The 22,704-nt window shown below is 44.6% G+C and overlaps 1 protein-coding gene across 2 annotated transcripts in view; it reads right to left on the reverse strand.

Moving 5' to 3' along the window:
• Nucleotides 1-3,611: 3,611 nt before the first annotated feature.
• The window catches only part of PTPRO (protein tyrosine phosphatase receptor type O), a 239,483-nt gene continuing 220,390 nt past the window's right edge, over nt 3,612-22,704 (reverse strand). For both annotated transcript variants that reach the window (XM_029953983.1, XM_029953982.1), the window contains 8 exons: nt 21,521-21,611; nt 20,375-20,451; nt 19,480-19,614; nt 18,140-18,262; nt 13,254-13,408; nt 10,972-11,107; nt 5,852-5,972; nt 3,612-4,908 (listed from right to left, as the gene is read on the reverse strand). In XM_029953983.1, the coding sequence (XP_029809843.1) occupies nt 5,868-5,972; nt 10,972-11,107; nt 13,254-13,408; nt 18,140-18,262; nt 19,480-19,614; nt 20,375-20,451; nt 21,521-21,611 (822 nt within the window). In that variant the 3' untranslated portion in view covers nt 3,612-4,908; nt 5,852-5,867. The remainder of the gene's footprint in view (nt 4,909-5,851; nt 5,973-10,971; nt 11,108-13,253; nt 13,409-18,139; nt 18,263-19,479; nt 19,615-20,374; nt 20,452-21,520; nt 21,612-22,704) is intronic.

Genomic DNA, 22,704 nt, shown 5'->3' on the forward strand with positions numbered 1-22,704 from the left:
ACATCAAACTTCCCTGAATAGAATGTAAATTCCTTGAAGCAGGAACCTTGTCTCATCAGTCTTCATAGCCCCAGTGCCTCTTAGGGGATGTTGAGTAAATAAAAGATTTTCTGAGGGTTAGAAATTGACTCTTTATCAAATTGAATGGCTTGAAATCAGGCCTGTCCCAAGCAGCTCTGGGCACTGGCTCTTACACAGCACCTGCCCTTTTACCAAAATGGGGCAAGTAACTTGGGCTTCAAGCCTATATCCATGAGAGGGATAGACTCATACAGCCTTAGTGTCAGGAAGGTCCTTCGATGTGCAAACAGAAGAAGGAAATGTTTTCTGACTGCCTGGCGAGGTGGCAATTCTGCCTACCGGAACGGGTCAGCAGAAAAGAACTCGCCATCTTCCAGGGATATATAGATGGTTGAGGGAGGCCCGTTGGGGAGAGTAGGCTAGCTTGATGATTCTCATCAAGGAAGAGGGACCATGTCAGGGTCCGTGGTGACTGATGAGCAACAAAGACAATGGGAACCTAGAATCGCTGTTCTGTTCTATAAACCACAGGGGGAACCTAACACCATTCTCCCGACTGCTCCCTCACTGCAGAAAATGTATTTGGTTTTGAGATAAATGAGTGAACCATGTTGAAAAAAACTTGTCTGATGTTTTCTTGGTCCTTTCAACAACAATAAAATTGATTCCAAGGCATATTTTTAAAAGTTAGCACATGGCACCATTTGTGCTCACCGGAGAGCCTAGCCTATCGCACGGGGTCGAGACATCTTCCTTTGGTTGGCTGATTCATTCAACATGATTTGATAAGCAAATATTTTTTGAATTAATAATTGAATGAATAAATGAGTCTCCCTTTACTCCAGGCTTAACAGCCTCACTTTTCTCAAGTCTTGTAATTGTGACCTGTTGTTTTCCACATTCCTAATGGTTCTGGTGACTCTGCCTTGAGCAGCCTGAAGCTGCTTCTTCTCCTCTTCCCTCCCCTGCCCCCCCCCCCAACTCCTTCCCCTTCTTCTTGTTCAAATGTTTATTTATCTTTGAGAGAGAGACAGAGAGAATGAGGGAACAGGTGTAAGCAGGGGAGGGGCAGCGATCGGAAGAGAGAGTCCGAAGCAGACTCTGTGCGGACACTACAGAGCCACCACAGGACATGGGGCTCGAACACACAGAACCATGAGACCATGACTGACCTGAGCCGAAGTCAGACACTTAGCCGACTGACCTCCCAGGGGCCCCTGGACAACCTTCAATTTCTTAATGTTCCTCATGATACAACTCCCAGAGCTACGTACCGCACTCGTCTTTAATCGAGGGACGCACCAGGATCAGGCCTTGCCATAAGCATGGGCTAAAACTGACAAAAAGACTCTGGCTCTTCTGGAAGGCCTGGCAACACAGGTGCCATAGCCTAAGTTGGTTTTCAAACATATCCAAACGGGGCTGTGAAAAACTAGGGATAGAACTTTGCATGTATTGTGTGTTGGTTGCTTCATAACCCCTATGGCCACAGTAGATGTTATATTTAGTCCCGGGCATGGCCTCTGGACTCGCAGCCCGTGCCAAGTGCCATGCTAGAAAGCTGTGAGCCAGGAACCGAGCCAGCTGATTTGAGGCACATTACATCAGGCGTTTCCTGAGGTGGAAAGGAAGGCCTCCTTGCTAGAAAGCAGGGATGCTTTTGGCTCTTAGAGATTGGATTCAGTAACTTCAACTCCTTGGCTAAGGGCCAACCCACTAGCAAGTAGCTATCATACGGTCTACAAAAAATTCAGATCTTAAAATCTCCAGCCCCTGCTTTATATGCTGATACCACAGCCTTCCTTGAGAACTGGGTCACCTTTTTTTGAGGGGGGAGGGGGCAAGGACAGCTTCTATAAAAGGAGAGACATTAGGAAATCTGATAAAAACATTTTATAAGAGATTAAAATAATCTTACTAACTTCTCTCATTTCAAATTTGGGGGGTAACGTTGACTTTGTAGTGGAAAAGTATAAGCCTTGAATGAAAATGCTGTCCTAAAAACTGTAATCCATCACTTTCCTTTCCCTTTTCAAGTTCAATAAAATCATAGCATGCGTAGTGGTGGCTATGTTGGTATTAGATATTAAATTCATAAATGGGGCTTTAATGGTAGTTTCTCACTTAACTTCAGACATTGACTTTTGCAGCGAGAAAATCTGATCTCAGCAGCACTCAAAATTACCTATTTTGTAATCTAAAGTTTTCCTCTCTCCCGGGGTACCACGTAGGCCTTTATGAATGGTATGTACTAGCGCCTCTATGTTCAGAGCGTTGTAGCACTACTCAGATGATTAAAAAACAAAAAAGACCTTATTAATAATACAGAAGCCCTGGCAGCCTCTAGTCTGAATGCTCAAATCGAGTTTGGGAGTGAAAATGAAACCAGTTAACATGGTTTTAGGGTACTTGAACGGACAAGATACTGAGCATCTCTGGGTGAATTATCATACTGATATTCTTTATACCTAAAAAACAGAGAGCTTCTAGGAGATCCCTCTACAGTTTGTTAACTGAGACTCAGCAGAAGCAAGTTCCAAAGGCATTTGTTGGGATTAAAATCCAAAATTTCTCAGGCGCCTGGGTGGTCCAGTTGGTTAAGCATCTGACTCTTGACTTTAGCTCAGGTTATGATCTCATGGTTCATGAGTCAGTACACAGCCTGCTTGGGATTCTCTCTCTCTCTCTCTCTCTCTCTTTCTCTCTCTCAGAATTCAAGGCTTCTGATAGATGAATGCTTTCTCCACTATAAATTCTAAAATTTCAGGAGCACCGGGGCACCAAAGTGTCTGCTGTGGGCGTCCCTGAGGGACCCATCTGGGAAAGTGTTTTTCGTGTGCCCTTTCTGTGGTCTAAACTCCGGATACTTCATCTTCTCTTTTGGCAAAATTGATCTGGTACTATTTGATCCCTACACTGATGGGGTGCTCCAGAAAAACATGAAATATTTATGAAGTGCTTTAAGTTTCAAGGGAAGTCATATTCCATCCTATGAAAACGAAATGGATTCTGGCCTATCCATGCATCTTATCGGCTCATCTGAGTTTGCGCACGTCACTCCTACCCTGTCCTTGTGTGAGAATCTAAGGATGTCACACATCCACTCGCCACCTTTCCTTAGCCCTGTGTGTTCCTGTGAATGGGGGGAGTGATACATTATTAACATGTCCAAGAAGGGAAATGAACGGGCAGGGGTGAGAAGAGGAGGTGGCACCAGGGAGGCGAGAAGGAGAGGGAAGGAGGTGAGTAAGAGCTGACAATGCCTGAGGAGCCCAAGCTGTTAGCCTGCAGGGTGTGGGCATCTTCTGCCTTGCCCCCTGCCAGGTGAACCTGACGCTCACTGGCCGGGGCTTGCCCGGAACTGTGCCAAGGTCTGCGGTGGCCAGCCCTTCTCAGTGACGAGACGGTGGGGTGTGGAGCTGTTCACCTGGCATCCTTCACCACCACTAAGGTCACCGATAAAATATTAAGCTGGTCCTGGGCACATGGCTTCGTGAAGATGATCGGGAGTGAAGGAGAGCCGGCGAGGGGCAGCGATCAGGCACACAGAGAGCACGCAGGCGCGCGGGGAGGGAGCACAGCCACGGGGCCACAGTGAAGCAGTCAGCTCGCGTTTACTTTCCACTCAAAATGTTTTCCGTTGGATATCCACCCCATCACCTCTTCTTTTTTAAGGAAGTGACACAAAGTACCAGGTTTCACAATGCCGTCCATCTCGACAGCATGTATGTCACAATACACAATCATGTACTGTAATTGTACAAAATCGGAAGAATAAAATGTTACTAGTTAACACTGGTTAAAATGAAACTGACAACCAAAAAGGAAACCAAACAAAAAGAAATCAAATGCTGGAATCCATATAGACGCTTGACAATATTACCCAAAAATGCCGCCAAATAATTGTCCTAGCATGCTGCAGCTCATTGCTATAACTTCATAAATTCCCAGCTCTTTGGGGGACAGAAAGTGCGTTTTCACAGCCTAGAGTTCTCGAAGAAACAGCTTTCACATGTATGCAGGTCAACGCAAAAAGGAATGCAAAGTCCAGGCACCAAGGTTGCTCAGACAGCAATGGAGTCTAAAGAGTCCTTCTTAAAACGATTCGGAACCAGATCAGATTTGTTGAAACAGAATCTGGACGTGACATTAGTTCAAGAGGGCCAAGGGAAAAACACTTAGCTGTTAATAAGGAAGAAAACCATCAAGAACTAGAACAATTAAGACTTAAATATTTTTCCTACTCTACTTTGAAGCTGAATTACAGCTCTTCATATTTGGAAAAGATATGCAGTTGATCGGTGGGTGCAACCCTTCCCTCTCCCCCCTGCACCCTCCCCGCTCCTGCTCTGGCAGCTGAATGTCAGAGTACAGATTTCGCCGGTTCAATTTCCGTGAAGCAGAATCACCATTTCCTCATGTGTGGCCACGCCGCCTTTTAACAATGAGGTATAATTTGATACTAACAATGCCTGGTCCCTCTCAGGCTACGGGCTTGATCGGTCACGTGGGTAGAAAACAATTCAACTTCCTGATAAAATCATATATACAAAAATTATTGCACTTAAAAACAACAACAACAAAAACTCAGCCCAACCAGCCAAGGGCCAAGGAAACGCTTCTTCGGAAGTGCTGTGCTTCCTGCCCTTTGCAGAGCGTCTGGACCCTTCTGGTGTTCGGTTGAATTTGGTCCGTTATTCAATGTCCAGAAGTAAAAGAGTCCAAAGACACTGGAGGCTCTTTAAGGCTAAGTCTTCCCGGTGCTTCAATGAGATAAATTATCTCCTTGGCCACATACTACAAAGCAGGGGCTCTTAGCAAAATGGCTAGCAGGGCCCCTAAAATATTCTGGAAGCAAGGGAGGATGGGTGCACACCATGTCCTGTCCTGTGGGGGGCGGGAGGAGAGAGAGAGAGAGAGAGAGAGAGTAAGCAGTCTCGGAGGCTCAAGCCACACATGGTGTCTCTGTGACGTAGGTTGATCTACACATCTTTCTCTGCAGAAGTCCTTTCTATGGATCTAAATATCTTTCTCTTTTCTGCAGATTTGTCTCTGTCTTAGTCTTTATCCTTCCTGCCTCTTTGGGCTTTCTGTCTTTTGATGGATATGAAGGGAGAATCCCTGCTATCCACTGGTCCATATGCTCTCTATCCTTCCATTTTTCGGCCACGATGCACCGCCATCTTCTCCCCACGCTGTGAACGGCCCCTCCACCCGCACCTCGGTGTACTCGGATACATTTCACACTCCGTTTACTGACTCGAATTGGCATATTGTTACTTCAGCTAAGATTACTTACACCTCCCAAATCTGATCTCCTGGACAAATTTGAGCACAAGGCACTGACTATGTTACTAATGTTTTCAGGAAGCTCTCAAGCAAATGTTCACATAATGGATGAGATCAAGGCATTCCTAAACTCCACTCTCCTGAGAATATTGCCAATATTCTTCTTCTTCTTTGGGATGTGTGTTCCTGCTCATGTCTTCTTTGTAACTCACCCCTCATATGACCCTTGTAATCAATAAAACATTTGCACAAAATATCTAGATAAATAGAGTTGGATGAGAGTATCTTGATATTTCGTGCACGGATCCGATATCAGAACAATTTAAGGTTCCAGGTAGAGAGAATGAAGGTCACATCACAATGGGCTGCTAAAGCTCCGGATGTCGCACCCCCCCACCAAGGGACGCAGAGGCTCTAAGATCTGCTGCGGTATTACTCTCCCCTATGACCCCATTCGTGGGGGCGGAATCAACGTAACTGGTGACTACAGCCTTTTGCTGTTCTCAGACAAGGTGCCCGTGGTGGCCTCTTCTCTACTTACCGCTCCGGGTTCTGAACTAGGACTTGCTGACGTTCTCATAGATGACGTCACTGATGCAGAACTGCTGCTTCTTCTTCATCCACATCAGCTGCACACACTGATGGATAAAAATGTACTGCTCCTGGCGCATCGAAAAAACATGCTTCAGAACAAGGTTCTTTTGTGCAAATGCATGTCAACACAGAATAATTTTAATCTTATGGCAGGATGAAATACCATGATGTCAAACACCAATTTCCATTATTTCCATTATTTTACTAGGAAATCCAAGAGAATCCACTGTAAAAAAAATTTTGATTAATAATAGAGCTTAGGTAATCCCCTCTCACTACTAAGGAAAATGAATGTCCAAGCAATAAATGAGGGGTCTCTTTTGAAAAAAAAATAGTGTATCATTCATAATATGGACCAAAGTAAAATCCAGGAAGCTTAGTAAATTAAGCTATACAAATATGGGGGGAGGAAATATAGGTTAATGTTTCTCTGTTTACTTTTACAAAGGACTTTCTAAATTTCAAGCAAAGTAAGAAATTACAGATGAAAATTTCAAACTACTGTATATGAAACAAACTGAAAAGAATAAAATAAAGGGCAAACCAGACACAGGTAGGGAAAATTATTTTCTAGAATGATTACAAAAGGTTGATACCTTTATTTTTCTTTAAAATTCCTCCAATCAGTAACACACACACTTAAACTGGCAAACTATACCAACAATTAGACCCAATATTCCTAGAAGGCAGGGACTATATATTTTTATTCCTAATGCCTACCACTCAGTTTGTGGTTAGTGAACATTTTCTGAGGTAAACTGAGGAAATATTAAACCATAAGCCAAAAAATGGCGATATAATAAAAATGTAAATTAAAACAATTGTTTTTCATTTATGATGTCAGCAAATACAAAAGTGAAAGTAACACTGAATGAAGACTTGAGTTTGTTGAAGCCGTCATTTTTATCTGTGGTGGTGGAGGTACTATTAATAAAGTGCTAATAAATGGCACTGTGGACACAGGTAGTAATAAACAAGTGGAAAAGGACCCAAACTGATGTCCTCTGAAAAGGAGAGTGGTTTAAGTAATTTACAGTCCATCTATACTGAAACATTATTCAGTCTTTAAAATGAGATTTATAGAGTTTTGGACAATTTGGGATGATGGATACATAGAGCAAAATGTTAGGTGGAAAATTAGAATGTAAAATTAGCATATGTATATGTAGCATCGAAGCAAATTGTCTAAAAGTTATACTTGAATGAAGACGGAGATGAAATGTCTCAGCATATGGAGGGTAGCTGGCTTAGTGCCATGAAATCAAAGTGACTTCGTGGTCTTTCCCCGTTGTCTTCATAGCCTACAGTTTCTCTATACGTAATAATACCATTAGAAATAACCTTGAAACAAAAACCAGTCATGGTATTTGCAGGATTTAAGGAGACTTTTGTATGACAACTTTATACAAGATAGGTTAATGGTTCAAACTTCATTGGGTTGATACCTCAGCTTAATCTGTATTTTTCAAGAAGCTTTGGATATATTTATATTAGCACTTTATTAATAATACCTCCACCACCACAGATATATATATCCAATATATATATATTTGAAATATATTCTCTTATTTAAAAAAAAATTTAATGTTTGGGGCATCTGGGTGGCTCAGTCGGTTAAGTCAGTCTGACTTTGGCTCAGGTCATGATCTCACAGTTCGTGGGTTTGAGTCCCTCGTCAGGCTCTGTGCTGACAGCTCAGAGCTTAGATCCTGTCTTTAGATTCTGTGTCTCCCTCTCTCTCTGACCCTCCCCTGCTCATGCGGTCTCTCTCTTTCTCTCAAAAATAAATTAAAAATTAAAAAAATTTTAATGTATTTTTAAATTTATTTTTGAGAGAGAGAGAGAGAGAGAGACAAAATACAACCAGGCGAGGGGCAGAGAGAGAGGGTGACACAGAATCCAAAGCAGGTTCCAGGCTCTGAGCTGTCAGGACAGAGCCTGACATGGGGCTCGAACTCATGGACCATGAGATCATGACCTGAGCTGAAGTCGGACGCTTAACGAACTGAGCCCCCCAGGCGCCCCGTATATTCCCTTCTCTGTGATAGTGTCATCAATAACCGGCTGCCTCTGCTCATTATCACACACCACGCTGTTGTTTCTGGTGTTGTGTCAAGCTCTGGGCACAGTTAAGGAAAAGAGACTCCCTGGTTTTTCAGTTCATAATAATTCAGTGCCCAAACGTGGCTGTCAAAAATTAAAAAAGAAAAAGGTAGCCGGACCACAGGCAAAGTAAGTAAAAGCCTATTTATAGACCCGTCCCTGAGAGGCCCTGAGACGTCTAAACCGCTGCTCAGGAGGAGGGCTGCTCAAAGCAGAGCCCTAGCCGGCCTCCAGGGAAAGCCTATTAGAAGAAAATCAAACACAACGATTGATAAAAATAGAAGAGGGCCCTGGAGAGGTGCATGTCATCCGCACGAGCCCTTGACAGTTTCTTTGTGCTTGTCTGGATGGTGTCATTTCCACGATGTGTGCTCTACAAGTCACAGATGCATCATTCACACTTAACAGAGGGCGAAGGGGACCTCGGAGAGGCGAAGGGCCATGCAGAGGCCCTGCTGTGACCCAGGCCCACCCCTACTCTCTAACCCCTTGCTGCTCTCACGTGGAGAGGCCCGTACCACGTGCCCGGGCAGTTGAGAAAAGGAAGAGGGGTGGTCAAAATGCAGACCACGCGGCTGTTGGCCGGACCTATGTGCATCTCAGGACTCAGCCGTTTTAATCCGTAACGTCTGCGGTTTTTTGAGTGGGGCGGGGTGTAGGAATGGGGATGACAGGTAGTCTAGAGGAAGCAGGAAACCTAGACACCAGCCACGGGAAGAAACCCGGTACACGACACACAGGTGGTCTACACAGAGAGAAGCTGCACTGGCCCCTGGAAAATCATGAGTCTCAAAGGGGGTACTGTGGGGTGATAAAGCCGAAGAAAATAATGGTTTGACTCTGCTCCGTACTTGTTAACATAAGTCAAGTAGAAGACGGAAGGTCTGCGGGTATGAACAGGGTCAAGAAGGATGTTAAGAAAACCCTAACATTCAAAATACAGGCTGTACCATGACGAGCACAGGAACCATGAAAAATAAAGGTAAATGGACAAGATGTTCCAGACGTAACTAACAAAACAGAGATAAATAAATAGCTTGAGCTAGAGCGCTCCCACCGCGGAGTCCTGAGGGAGCTCCAGACTGAATCTGGAACAGTTGGAAAACATCAGCAACCTGTGGTGACCTCTGTCTCTTTTGCTGACTGAGTTTTCCCACAAGAGTTCAGGGAAGGGGTGTCTCACTTTAAAAAGACCGTTTCCCTGGAGATGTCAACCTAAAATGCTGCCCCAGACAAAGAAGCCAAACAGCCAAAATTTGGGGCCAGAGCATTAGGGAGAAAAACAAAATACTTCCTCAGCTCCGCAGAGAGGCACATGGCAGCTGCTCTAGTTTTGTGCGATTACCACATGTGAGGAAAGATAAAGGCGTTGGAAATTGGATGGAGGGTCTGCTATGTGAAGGTAGTTTTTAAAAGGGGATTAAGATTCTGTAATTGGGAAAGCCAAAGGCAAACAGGCTATCATCAAAGTCTATAAAGCTATAAGAGGCATAAATTAAGTCAACGGGGCAGACAATTCATCACATCCAAAATACCTAAAATGAGGAGTGGCCCTTTGAAGGCTGGGGATTAATATACATAATGGGGATTTTTTTAAACCACATATGAGGATGTAAATTTATAGAAGTGAAAACCAAAAATATAGACCGATTCATAAAGCACTGTTTAATCACTAGGTAGTGGGCTTCTCTGGGGAACCAGCACATTTTAACCTTAGGATAAGCAGGTAATGTTCATGTCCCACCACTGTAAATTAGAAGGCGGCAGGGCTGGGATGTGAGTGGGTTCAAGGAAGCGAGGAAGCAGACACATCATCAATGAGACACCGGCGTGTGAATGGGTCACTCTTTCCAAAGTGGTGTGATCTTGCTGTAGCTCAGAAATAAATGCCTTCTGTCGACTGTGTTCGGCCTTGGAAAGGTGGGAGTGGGGAGGCAAGAGTGAAAAGTAAACAGAGAGAGAGAGAGAGGAGAAACTGTAAGCACTAATAGCAGCCACGGCCGCAGGCTTTTTGAGTTAGACTGACATCTAGTGGTGTATAGTGGAAAAGCAGGAAAAAGACTAAGGCTATATTTAATCTCCTGGTAATCTAGTAAGAGGTCAGGCCAGGTTGTGTTCTACTCTACAAGCATTCCTCCTGCACACTCCTTGGGGGAAGAAAAAGGATTATTGTAAGCTGGAAGTTAAGATGTCGCAAGTATGGATTGGTGACTAGGATCAGGAACAAGTTATTGTGCGTGGGTTTTGGGGTGCTCCCAGGTGCACACCTGCACTGTTGGGAGGCAGAGTGTGCTGTGTGCTCTGTGCACAGGCCCAGGGCTGCCACTCCAGCCGGGCTGCATTCTGAGGCAGGGAGGAGAAGTCTTGGCTGAAGAGGAGGAAAAGGGAACACATAACACGGCTGGGTATCTCATTTAGACCAAGGGAACTGGCTGCTGTTCCAGGCTGGGGGCTGGGGAGCCTTAAAACCATAAGGGGGACAGAAAGCATAAATCCACCTTTGGTCATCATCAAAAGTGCATTGGGACAGAGAGTCACATGGAGGACGAACTGATGCCAAACTTACTGAAACAAATGTAGCATTTCAAACAGGAATTACATCATGTCAGTTCCACAGTCCCCACTTGGTGGCATTTACCCAGATTGGCTGTCGCCTTCACTGAACTCCCAGTCTGTTCAAAGAGGCTTTATTCTATTATAGATATTATAGATACATCCATGTGCTCTGGATTCGAAAGGACATATGATACGAACAGCAGTGCAAGCTCTCTACATGGAATAGATTTCTAGAAGCTAGTATCTATTTTTTTATACCGTGAAGCAGTTTGAACATGCACAATAAAAAAACTGGGACTAGTGGATGCAGGAAAAAGTAGATACAACTTTTTTGAAACATGAGATTGAATAATGAGAAGTTTTTCATTCCAGGGCAAATTTGAAAATGGGTATGGATTCCGTTCCTACCTCCGTCTGCACCATAGACATGCGGTAGGATCGCATTTCGGACACCAGCCCTAAGATGTCGACAAACTCGTGATCCCGAATGTGCTGCAAGAGCCTGTCCAGGGCGATGAACGTTCCTGTCCTTCCGACTCCAGCACTGCCAAAGAAGTTCCGACAACATATTCCTCAGACATATTCCTCGCACTGTTGCAAAGAAACTGGCAATTTACCCCCCCCCGCCAAACTACAGGTAGCACCACTGAGAAAAGAGAAGGAATTCCTGAGAGTATTTTCCTAACTGATTTTGAAGTATCCAGATGTGGTCGGCGTGTGGTTCGATGGCACCTTTCTGACTAACCTGTGACCTCCCGTAAAGAGGAGCGTGTCTGTACTGACTTAACTGCACACCCCCCTCCCGCAGGGCACACTCTGCTTCCAGAGGGAAGTGACGATTCCAGGTGGAGCCTGCGGAGGCTTGCTTCCTGCTCTCCGAGAGCGGATACACATAAACCATCCCTGTGTTCTGCTAACCTCAGAGTTAGGTACACACGCCCTGCTGCAAAGTCAGCTTGAATGTCCACACCAGCTCTAGCTCTGGGGCCATAGCGATCTGTGTGCTTCCAGCCTAAGTTGAGTTCACCAGCCCAGACCTTTCTTACGGCACACCTGCCCTGTCTGGTGGGTCCTGGGTCTGCCTCAGTCTCCCAGCGATCTTTAAGGTAAATTGCCTCCAAATCAAATTTGGTATTTGGACTCAGTCTCTTCCAGCCCCCAAATCCCAGAGCTCAGAGAGCGGAACAAAGAGGAGTGACTGGCACTGGCCACCGTCCACCTGTGGTCAGCAGAGCCCCCAGCTCTACATGGTCACATCAGCTCGCCTCTTCCAATCACTGAGAGGCTGCAGTGCCAAGTGGTTTCGGACTTGGACTTACGATAAAACAAGAACAGAGGAAGTCACTGCTGGGAGAGAAATCCAATACTAGAAGCCTCAAGTTCAGAGATTACTTTTCTTCAAGACGACTCTTCTCTCCTAGGACTTATCGTCTAAGAGAAAATGTTCTGCCTCTGGGTGAGCACCTGTAAAGTCACATCCAGAACTGAGGCTGCTTCCTGCTCAGAAGGGAACCACATGGTTGAGCAGCTTTATTTTCTGCTCTTGGGAAGAGGGGTGCTGAGGCTAGATAATGTCATCCGATGAGGCCTGTGAATGCGTGAGCGGAACTCGCACATGAATATCCTCCCCGATCCCAAACTGGGTGGCTTAGGAGGTGTTTTCCTGTCCAGACACAGACACATACTTCTCCCTCTCCCTCCCTCTCTCTATCTCCCTCTCTCTCTCTCTCTCTCTTTCTCTCTCTTTCACACACACACACACACACACACACACACACACACACACACACACTCCCCTAACCATTCTGGTTCATAAAGGCCGAGGGAGATGTTAGATCCAGAATTATAGACTGATTTGCTTAGGTTGACAGGACTACCAGTGCCTCCTCTAACATCTCCATCCCGTCTCTCTCTCTGGTATACAGTAGGAACATATTTATAGCCCCTGCTCTTTGGAGGCTGGATAACAATTTTGAAACAGAATCATGTCACACTGATGGATTTTGATGGGGATTTGGTTCACTTGGTGGGAAAGAAAGCTTAAATTCAAAGATAATTCTTCTCCTAAAGAATAAGCGCTGCCCTTGTTTTCTGATAATGCGCTAGATCATACAACCCCGTTCACTTGGCTGTCTGGAAATTCAGACAGTCTCCAAGAACAATCATAGCAAATGTCTATCTTCATGAGCTGAATACTTCCATTTCTCTTTTACCTCATCTTGCTTTTATGTCTATTTATATTATTCTGGGCTGTGATCAGCTATTTTTAATTTGACCTTGTAGGTGGCCATATTCCAAACCACTGGGGATCTCTCATGGGCTGGGGTAGTTTCACACAGCGCCTAAAAGCATGACCTTCAGAGACCACACACCTGGATTTGAGTCCTAACCCCTCCACGTTCCAGCTGCACGGATTTGTGTGAGTCCCTTAACCTCCCCACTTCTTACTTTCTTTCATCTGAGAACGAGAATAAAAATATCTATCTCATAGGTATAGGAGAGAAGAAGAAAAGCCATATTAGAAGCAAACTGTGTACCTACTAAGGTATCGATTAATTGTAGGTGTTAAGCATTCATAATTCATTTCAGCGTTAATGCGTTGTGACCAGGGGTTTACGGAAGGGCGGGCGAGTCCCTTTATAAAGCGAAGTCCACAGTGCAGTGACGGAAAACGCGGCTGCTGAGCTCACCTGCAGTGCACGATCAGGGGGCCTTTGCTCTTGGTAGCGTGCTGTCGGACCACGTGTACAAACTGAAGGATGCTCTCTGCAGCATTTGCTGTGGGCACACCGTGATCAGGCCACACCGTGTAGTTGAAATGCATCACATCCTGCATCTCGTCCGCCTTTAGGAGAAAAAGCCAAACCAAGCATTAATATCTCGGTCCACGAGCCAGCTGGCCTGGGCCGCCAGTGCGGCTCACAAGCTAATGGCATAAGATGTTAAAGCCACGTTCCACTCCTGGTCAGCACGCCAGCCTTTCCAGTTCTGAGGATCGGGCCTGGCATAAAGCAGGCCTGGGGGAAAACATACTAATTGCATAAAACTTCAAATTGTAGGCTAAAGAGGCGAATCCATGCCTGTGTAGAGATGAGAGCCTAGGCAGATCAGGATGTGTATCCTGGCTCTGCTGTTTAGCAACTGCATCAGCTTTGGCTCAAGAATACGGTGCAAGGTGCTATTGGTGCCCCTCCCCCATCGGGCCCCCTTTGCCAGCCTGACTGCCCCGTGTCCCGCTGCTGCTGATAGCATATGTCTGTGTCCTCTCTGTGGTTGTCCCTCCATGAAGGAAATGCCTTGCTGGAGCGTGACTGACAGGATGTGTTCTAAGGAGGGCAGTCCACAGCCATGGAGTGACCGATACTGGGGTACAAGAGCCCCCCTTCCATCAGGGTGGCACATCTAACTGTAAGGTGCCACTCGTGCCCCAAAACTCCCTGTGGGACACAGCTGACGCTAGAATTCAGCTAAGCCCGCAGCTGTGCGTGGCTCCTGCCCTGCTGGGTCCTACCCTGCTTTCCTTGCTCCCTTGCAGACCCAAGGCTATGCCTGCAAAAACTCACTAATAGGACAATCTCGGTCTTGGGCTCTGACCCAGAGCAAACTCGCTGAACACGAGTTTTCTTCTACCTAAAATGTGTCTTTTTAGATGTTAGAGTGTGACACAAGGGATCGCGGGGCTTGTTGGGAAGAGGGAGTGCGCTCACGTCTGTGACGGACGGGCCCGTCCGCTGTTAGCGTCACCACACTCCGTAACTCCCACCTCTCTCCCCTCTGCTCACTGCATTCATACGGCTGGTTCTGGGCATCCCAGCGGGCAGGTATGTTCTGTGCATGTATCTTATTCCTATTAACCCATACTTCGAATATATTGTTTTCCCCTCTGAACGGCCTAAGTGTCAGGATGTGGGCCTTCAAGATCCACTCTTTTTGGCCTCTACTAATTTGTAAGCATAAAGATTTATCCTGTTCTTGTTATCAACAGTCAGAAATAGTTCCAAACCCAGGCCACACAAAGATCTAACTCATTCCCCTTCCCTCAAACTTGGTCAGAGCCTAAAATCCCCTCAGTGAATGGAATCCTGTGTCATAATTTGGAAGAATTTGGCCTGGTTATGAATTTGAAACCCAAGTTAGGCTCAGGTACTAAAGAGGAATGAATTCCAAAGAGTCAGTGTCTTGGGTGGAGTAGAATTTGTATAAATATAAGGAAATGCATAAAGCATATAAATAAACGCATAATAAGATCTGTATAAACATAAATCAATCGGCACTTCAATTAGACCCACTAAACGTTCCCAGCCACGTGCAGTACCTCCCTCACCACCTTCAAGGGCTGTTTCTTAGACACACAGAGCATGAAATCTGCAAAGATGCTGCCTCTTCTCACTGCTGTTTTCAGGAAGTATGGCAGGAAAGGAACGGAAGCATAATAAACTGTGCAAAATGACTCCGTGACTCCACACCATGAGGGTTTAAGGACATTCAATAACTAGATAACTTTGGTTGCCCAGAAAAGCTCACAAAAAATCTTAGCTTTTTTCAAAGGCTGATTGCAGGCTAAGCTCAAAGTCTCATGCATTGTAGGCAATATATATGTGTGTGTATATATATGTATATGCATATATATAATTGATCTAAAAATGTCTCCAGCTAAATGAGCAAAGTTGTTCCGAAATAGGCAACACTTACATTGTCCTTAGTTTTTCTATAGCAGTAAGACAGAGGCATCGGGTGTTCTCTGTAGCCGAATAGCAAGGCACAGATCGATGGGGACAAGTTTTTGTTGGTTTTAGTCTCCACTTCATACTCAGTTCATGCAGCACTGGACAGTGACAAACTGTGTGCTATGGTCATTTTCCTCCTTTCTTTATTAAGGGAGAAAACCTTTCTTGTTTTCTTAGCCATTCCAAAATTTCTCTTACTCTGATTTCCTCACTCATGTACTTTCATCTGGTTGTACTCAGAATGTTTCCACATACCAATATGGAGGGAATAAAGAAGAGTGTAAAATAGCATATTCATTAGCAGAGCACAATGTTCTTCTGGATTCTGTGTTTATGGCCAAAAGGGGGCACTCTAGGACCAAATGCTCGTGACTGTGACTCCTGTATAAACATCTTAGCAGAAAACACTAATATTCACTGTTTTATTCTTATGTTTCAAGCCCTTCACATGATTCTCATTCAAAGATAGGTCATCATTTAAGACCAAAGACAAGAAGGGGCGCCTGGGTGGCTCAGTTGTTTGAGTGTCCGACCAGCTCAGGTCATGATCTTGCAGTGCGTGAGTTCAAGTCCCGCAAGGGGCTCTGTGCTGACAGCTCAGAGCCTGGAGCCTGCTTTGTATTTTGTATCTCCCTCTTTCTCTGCCCCTTCCCTGATCACACTCTGTCTCTCTCTGTCCCTCAAAAATAAGTAAACATTAAAAAAAGTTTTAAAAAAGACCAAGGACAAGAAGCATAGTACTGATCATACAATGGACTATGTGACTCTTCTCTGCCGAGGAAATGGACATGGGAACATGTCTTATCTTGTGCTCTGCAATTTCTTTTCTCCTGAATGCAAACCTAGGGAAATATTTGTTCTACATTTGTCCAGCAGTTTACACTGGCTCCCTGGCTAAGAGAGCCAAGAAGAAAGCAGGGTTTGAATGGTAGTCAGATGGACAAGTATTTTCTCTGATGGAACATCTTTCCAAGTGCCTTACTATTTTTGAAATCCTTCATTCATTCGTTGATTTGTTCATTCCACAAAGATTTTATAAGTGGCCAAGGGTTGGGGTTACAAAGCTCACTGAGAGGGGTACTTGCTTCCAAGCGCACCGCACACTGGGCGAGCTAACACGAAGCGGGGAATTGTAACCATCTCTGGCGCCTTGTGACAGAGCCACACAGGTGAGCCGGCCCAGCGGGGGAGGAGTAAAGCTGTCTGGAGACTGGGAAAGCTTCACAAAGGAGGTGACAACTGAGTGGGAACTCTGAGGGGGAGTTTTTTAGGGAGGAGATGGCCACTTCAAAGAAAAGGAAGATGTGATGAAGTACAGTCCGCTAGGGCTTTGTCTAAAATCTCATTGTAACAAAAGTCATTGTTAACTACTAGTGGTTGAGAAGTGATTTAACTTGCAAATATAACAAGTGGCTAGTTCATGAGTACTTAGGCTGCACTGATATGGACAGTCTTCGTTTCTATGTGCATATTAAGGGTCACCAAACATCTGTCAAGGACAGAGAGTAAATATTTTAGTTTTAGGGGTCATTTGGTCTCTGTTGCAACTACTCAAGCTTAATGCAGCACAAAAATAACTCATGGGCTATACGTAAGCAAGTGTGTGGCCGTATTTCAATAAAATGTGACTTGTGGACATGGGAATTTGAATTTCATATCATTTGTGTATTTGGCATGAAATATTATTTGTCTTTTGATTTTTCTCATGCATTTCAAAATTTAAAACACATTCTTGGCTTGTAAGTTTTACAAAACGAGCAGTAGTCAATTTGTCCACAGCCCCTGACCTATGCAGTGAGGAAGTGTGGTTTCTAAGCCGAGAACATTGCAATGAGGACTTTTCTGTTGAATGGTGTCCTCCACAGAGAGCATGTTTAAGTGGGCACTAGAGAAATTCCCTCCTATTTTCTGGGACAACTGTGTGTGAGGAAGGCAACAGGGGGACTGGTTGACATGGGCACCGAACCTGGCACACAGCATTGGGCATGAGCTCGAAGCCTAATCATCAGAGAAGTAGCAGACCCAGGACAAATAGACTTTTCTTTCTCTTTTTTTCAATTTTATTTGGGAGAGAGAGTGAGAGAGAGACAGAGACAGAGTGAGAGAGAGTATGTGAGCAGGGGAGAGGGGTGGAGGGAGGGAGAGAGAGAGAGAGAGAGAGAGAGAGAGAGAGAGAGAGAATCCCAAGCAGGCTCCATGCTGCCAGCACAGAGTCGGACATGGGGCTCGATCCCATGACCCTGAGATCGTGACCTAAGCCAATGTCAGGAGTCAGATTCTCAACAGACTGAGCCACCCAGGTGCTCTAGACTTTTCTAATATGCTAATATTCAGAAATCAATAGCATTCTAAAAGAGATATGGAAGCAAAATTAAAAAGAAATAGCTTTGAAATAATAAAAAAACCAAACCATAACAAAAATAAGGAAAGCCAAAGAAAACCAAACGCAAACGACTCTATCATGGTTTAAGTGTTAAACTTAAAATTTAAGTGTGTCTAATATATCCTCATTGCACCCATCTGGAATTAGTATAAGCAATGAGAACGTCTCTCCCCAGTCCTAACTGCTGAGCACTGATGCCCCGTGTCTCCTTGTGCCCTGGGCTGGTCTGAGATGGAACTTGCGGCCTTTTTCCTCCATCTCCTCAGGCTCTCCAGGCCAACCGTGTCATCCACACACCGTTGTGATGAAACTGGAGATAAATACACTGACAGTGGGATTTATCTCTTGAAGAAAGCAGTGTTGCAACGCCCGAAGAGCTCACGGTCTTACGAGACGGTGGGCTGCTCTCTGACACGCGGGTGTCCCGCGGCGTGGGGACGGCCCGGACCTGTGCCCCATGACTTACATAGTTGATCCGGAAGTGTCTGCAGGCCCAGTCGTCCCGCTCCTCCTCCGTCATCATCTCCACGGTGATGTCCCCGTAAGCTATGGGTTCTTCCGTGAACGGCCAGTAATGGTCACATTTCACCTGCGGTGGCGATAGCACACAATCTTTTATTTATTTATTTTAATGTTTATTTATTTTTAAGAGAGAGACAGAGCGTGTGTGTGAGCAAGGGAGGGGCAGAGAGAGAGGGAGACACAGAATCCGAAGCAGGCTCCAGGCTCTGCACTGTCAGCACAGAGCCTTATGTGGGGCTCCAACTCACAAACCGCGAGATCATGACCTGAGCCAACTTATCAGATGCTTAACTGACCGAGCCACCCAGACATCCCGAACACAATCTTTTAAAACAAACAGGCTAGGAAAGAAATAGTCTGTGCTCACTAAGGAAAGCAAAAGTACAGTAAACCCTTGGATTGCAAGTAACTTGTTCTGTGAGTGTTCTTCAAGATGAACGAACATTTCTAATACATTTTAACTTGATAAATGAGCGATGTCTTCCAATACAAGTGGTACGTGATGCTGAACGTCACATAATCACAACTCTTTCTCTGCAGGATTGTGGGTGATCATCTCCCGTGCTCAGATGCTCAGTCCCAGGTCGTGGTGTTTGGTAGAAATCGGTGATTTTTCAGAACAGTGGGAGGAGCCCACAACTGCACTAGTGTATTTTTTGTCACTTCGCAGCATCTATGGACAGTCCTTTGCTTTTCCAGACAACAGTAGGTTTAGGAATGCTTTGCTTCATACTAGGTCAGGCTGCCTGTGGATATAGACCTTCTCCTCTGCTGCCTTATTGCTGGTTACATTAAATACAGTGTATGACAAGAGTTTATTAACACCGTACTGTAGTCAACATCTGTTAGTGATCGTGAAAGTCATCCTACACAATCACCCTCCTCTCTCGTCTCCCTCACACCAGCCAGGAAGGTTTTCAAAGGTAAGTGCAGGTTAACTTGATATTTTTCCTGATATTTTGTATTTTATTTGTTATTTTGTATTATAGTATTGTAATCATTTTTATATGAATATTTTGGGGTTGGGATCAAATCATTTGAATTTCCATTATTTCTTATGGGGAAATCCGCTTTGATACATGAGTGCCTTGGATTACAAGCATGTTTCCAGGACAAATCATGCTCGCAAACAAAGGTTTTACTGTACTTGCTGCTGAAGAACTGTATAGTGTTATTGTGAGCATGAAAACAACCAGAAGTTTATGGTACACAGTAAACGCCCCAGCCAGGGTCCCCGCCGGGACACATTTGCTGCCCGTGGGGACAGCTCCATTAGACACTTACCCTTCTTTTCTCATTACACTGAGTGAGCATGACAATAATTTGGGACTTCTGTTGTAGGACCATCTTCCAAAAGTCATTTCTAGTTTCAGGCAGTGGCCCCTGTGTGGCAATATACTCCTGGGGTGAGTTGTATCCCTGAAAGATTAAGTGACAAAGTTGTCACCCAAGAAGCTACTGTCAATACCAAACGCTATTCCACACACATGAGGAAAACCTGAAAACTTCCTGGCGATAAGCCTGGCGAAGGATCACAGAGGTAGTCAGAGTAACTGACCCGTGTGAGTCTGGGGGACTGTAAGCATTGTTCTCTGAAGTGGATAAAATCACACCCACACCTTTTGATGAGAACAAGCACTAGTTTTAAAATACAAGGGCTCAAGTTGAACCCTTTGAGTTCAGTTGCCAAAATTGCCAAAGTTTTGCCAAAGTTTGTTTATTTATTTTTAAATATTCATTTATTTATTTTGAGAGAGAGAATCCCAAGCAGGCTCTGTCAGGGCAGAGCCCCACGAAAGGTGTGAACTCATGAACCTTGAGATCATGACCTGAGCCCAAATCAAGAGTCTGTCACTTAACTGAGTCACCTAGGCACTCCAGAACTGAAGGCTAAACACAAAAAGATGGTGTTTTGTGTAACTATTTACTTTCACTTTCACTCTTTACAAAGAAATCTGAACATTACTAATCTCTGGGCTTCCCTCCCCCCCACCCCCGCATTTGTTGTTCTGAAGTGGGATAATGGGAATTCATAGGAAAATTCCTGAGAGTCAGATAGCCAGGTGGAGAATGGCTCTCTTTTAAACTATTTAATGTATCTGTGTAGCCCTAATCGTCCTCCTCTGGTTCATCTAGAATTTGGATGCCTGCTTTTTAAAAAATTTTTACTTTTACTTACAGGAATATAGTTGGCATTGATATAGTCTGCGCCTTCCTCTTCATTCATGGAGACTAACCTCACTCGGCTAAAGTCATCTGTAAAGAATAAGAAGAAAAAAGTGTCAAAAATCCGAGTGGAAAGAAGGACTGTCTCAACCTTCTCTAACCAACAGCAAGTCAGATCAGCCGGTGATGGACTAGGTCATATTTATTTTAGCTTGATACTTCAGCCACACCTCAACCTTAGTTTCTTGTTTAAATAATTATAAAAACATCTCTCAATCACCATTTCCTCCCCACCAGCTCCCCTGTCCTTGTTTCCAGATATGGAGGGCATTGTGTAGGATATTTATAGGAACTAAAATATCTGGTAGGTTGTGCAGAAGGCTGTAGAATGTAGCCTAAATCCACGATTTCCATGACACCTAACACATCCAGAAATTCCACTGCCTTTGGGAAACCCAGAGAAGATGGGATTGCACGGATTTGTGCAAACAGACTTCAGATGAGAAAAGTAAATTCCGAAATGTGTATAGATGTGAAAGTGTAAGAGATGACACTACTCAATTTTATCAAGAAGCCTGATCAAGAAGCTTCTAGAGCTTTTTCACCTCTCTTCTTCCCCCCTTTCCATTTTCTCCCAGTACCCCCCACCTCTACCCAGTGCAGCTGAAAGTTAAATCTATATTGGAACACATTTTAATTGTCATGTAAGGACTTTCTATTACTTCTCTCATGAATGTTGGACTTATTACAAAATGCTGAGTGAAGCAGAACCTGCCAGAAGAAAGAGGAAGTATTTTAGTCCGCTCCGCTCCTTCCATTGTCAGGGAGTTGACTGAAAGTAGTTTATGAGAGCTCAGATTATCTCATCCTGAGTTTGGCTAAGACTTTTGATCTTCAGATAGAGATCAAAAAGAGCCTAATGGCCAGTCTTCCGTGCTCAGACACAATTCATTTGAAGACAAAGAAATTACACCTTCCTACATAGGACGGGATCTAAATCCGTGGAAGCACGATTGGGATCAGTGCAATGGCAGAGATGGCCTTAAGGATCCAGACTACAACTGGGTTTAGCCAGAGACTGGTGAAACTAATCCATCTGCAGTAAAGTCCATCAGCCTTTGAGAGACGTGCCTAGGACAGGCTCTAGTGACAAGCTTACATGGTAGGATGTTTGTGTAGCGATTTTTACATCGGTTCAGTGGAAGGTCTGCAGCAAAGTGTGGAATATCCAGTCCAATCAATTTCAACTCCTGTAAATGACAGAGAATAGAGTTGAGATTTCCGTACTTGATGTGGATTGGATCACTGTTCACGTTGGCTTATTGTTCACATTGGGTTATTCCTCGCCCCCTGCCTGTAATAGAATTATCACACCCCCTCTTCCACATGATGTTCCAGTAGCTCCCTTTGGGGCAGAGCGTACTTCTTCACTCCACTGTTCTCCACTTGATTTGGCCCATGAACTTGGGTAGAAATCATTCCAATCAGAAGCTGTAAATGTGCTTGCTCAGTTTGGTTCACCTTCTTGTGCTACTGCCATGTGCCATGAAAATAACACCCACGGAGGCTGCTAGCCCCAGAATGAGGAGAGGCTTGGACCAGACCTGACTCTCACCCACGGTCTGAAGCGGGCCCATCCACTGTCCTACACACCCTTGAGTTCGAGAAAAATAAATACACATTGTTGTGGATCTGAGTGTCTGGGTGGCTCAGTTGATCAAGCATCTTACTCTTGGTTTCGACTCAGGTCCTGATCTCACAGTTTGTGAGAGCTCCGCATCGGGCTCCGTGCTGATGGTGTGGAGTCTGCTTGGGATTCTCTCTCTCCCTCTCTCTGCCCCTCCCCTGGTTGCTTTCTACCTCTGTCTCTCAAGAATAAATAAATAAACATTAAAAATATGTTGTGGATCACTGAGATTTTGAGATTTACACTATATAAAGCGTATCCAGCATCACTGGAAGAATAGCTGACTAACATAATACATAAATACCACCAGGGCACCTGGGTGGCTCAGTTGGTTAAGTGTCTGACTCTTGATCTTGGTTCAGGTCATGATCTCACATGAGATTATGAGTTAGAACCCCATGTTGGGCTCTGCACTGGTGGCATGGAGCCTGCTTGGGATTCTCTCTCTTCTTCTTTCTGCCCCTCCCCTGCTTATGCTCTTTCTCTCTCTCTCAAAACAAATAAATAAAACTATAAAAAGACACACAAATTCCATGGAGAGCTTAGTATTCATGTGGAGAAGGTAGGAATTATGAGTATCACTCAAGGTGTAGAAAATTTGAAAAGAGAGACATTTTAGATTTTTGGAAGTTTATATTAACTGAAGTTTATATATA

This window comes from Suricata suricatta, chromosome 10 (genome assembly GCF_006229205.1).
Source record: "Suricata suricatta isolate VVHF042 chromosome 10, meerkat_22Aug2017_6uvM2_HiC, whole genome shotgun sequence".
Taxonomy (NCBI): domain Eukaryota; kingdom Metazoa; phylum Chordata; class Mammalia; order Carnivora; family Herpestidae; genus Suricata; species Suricata suricatta.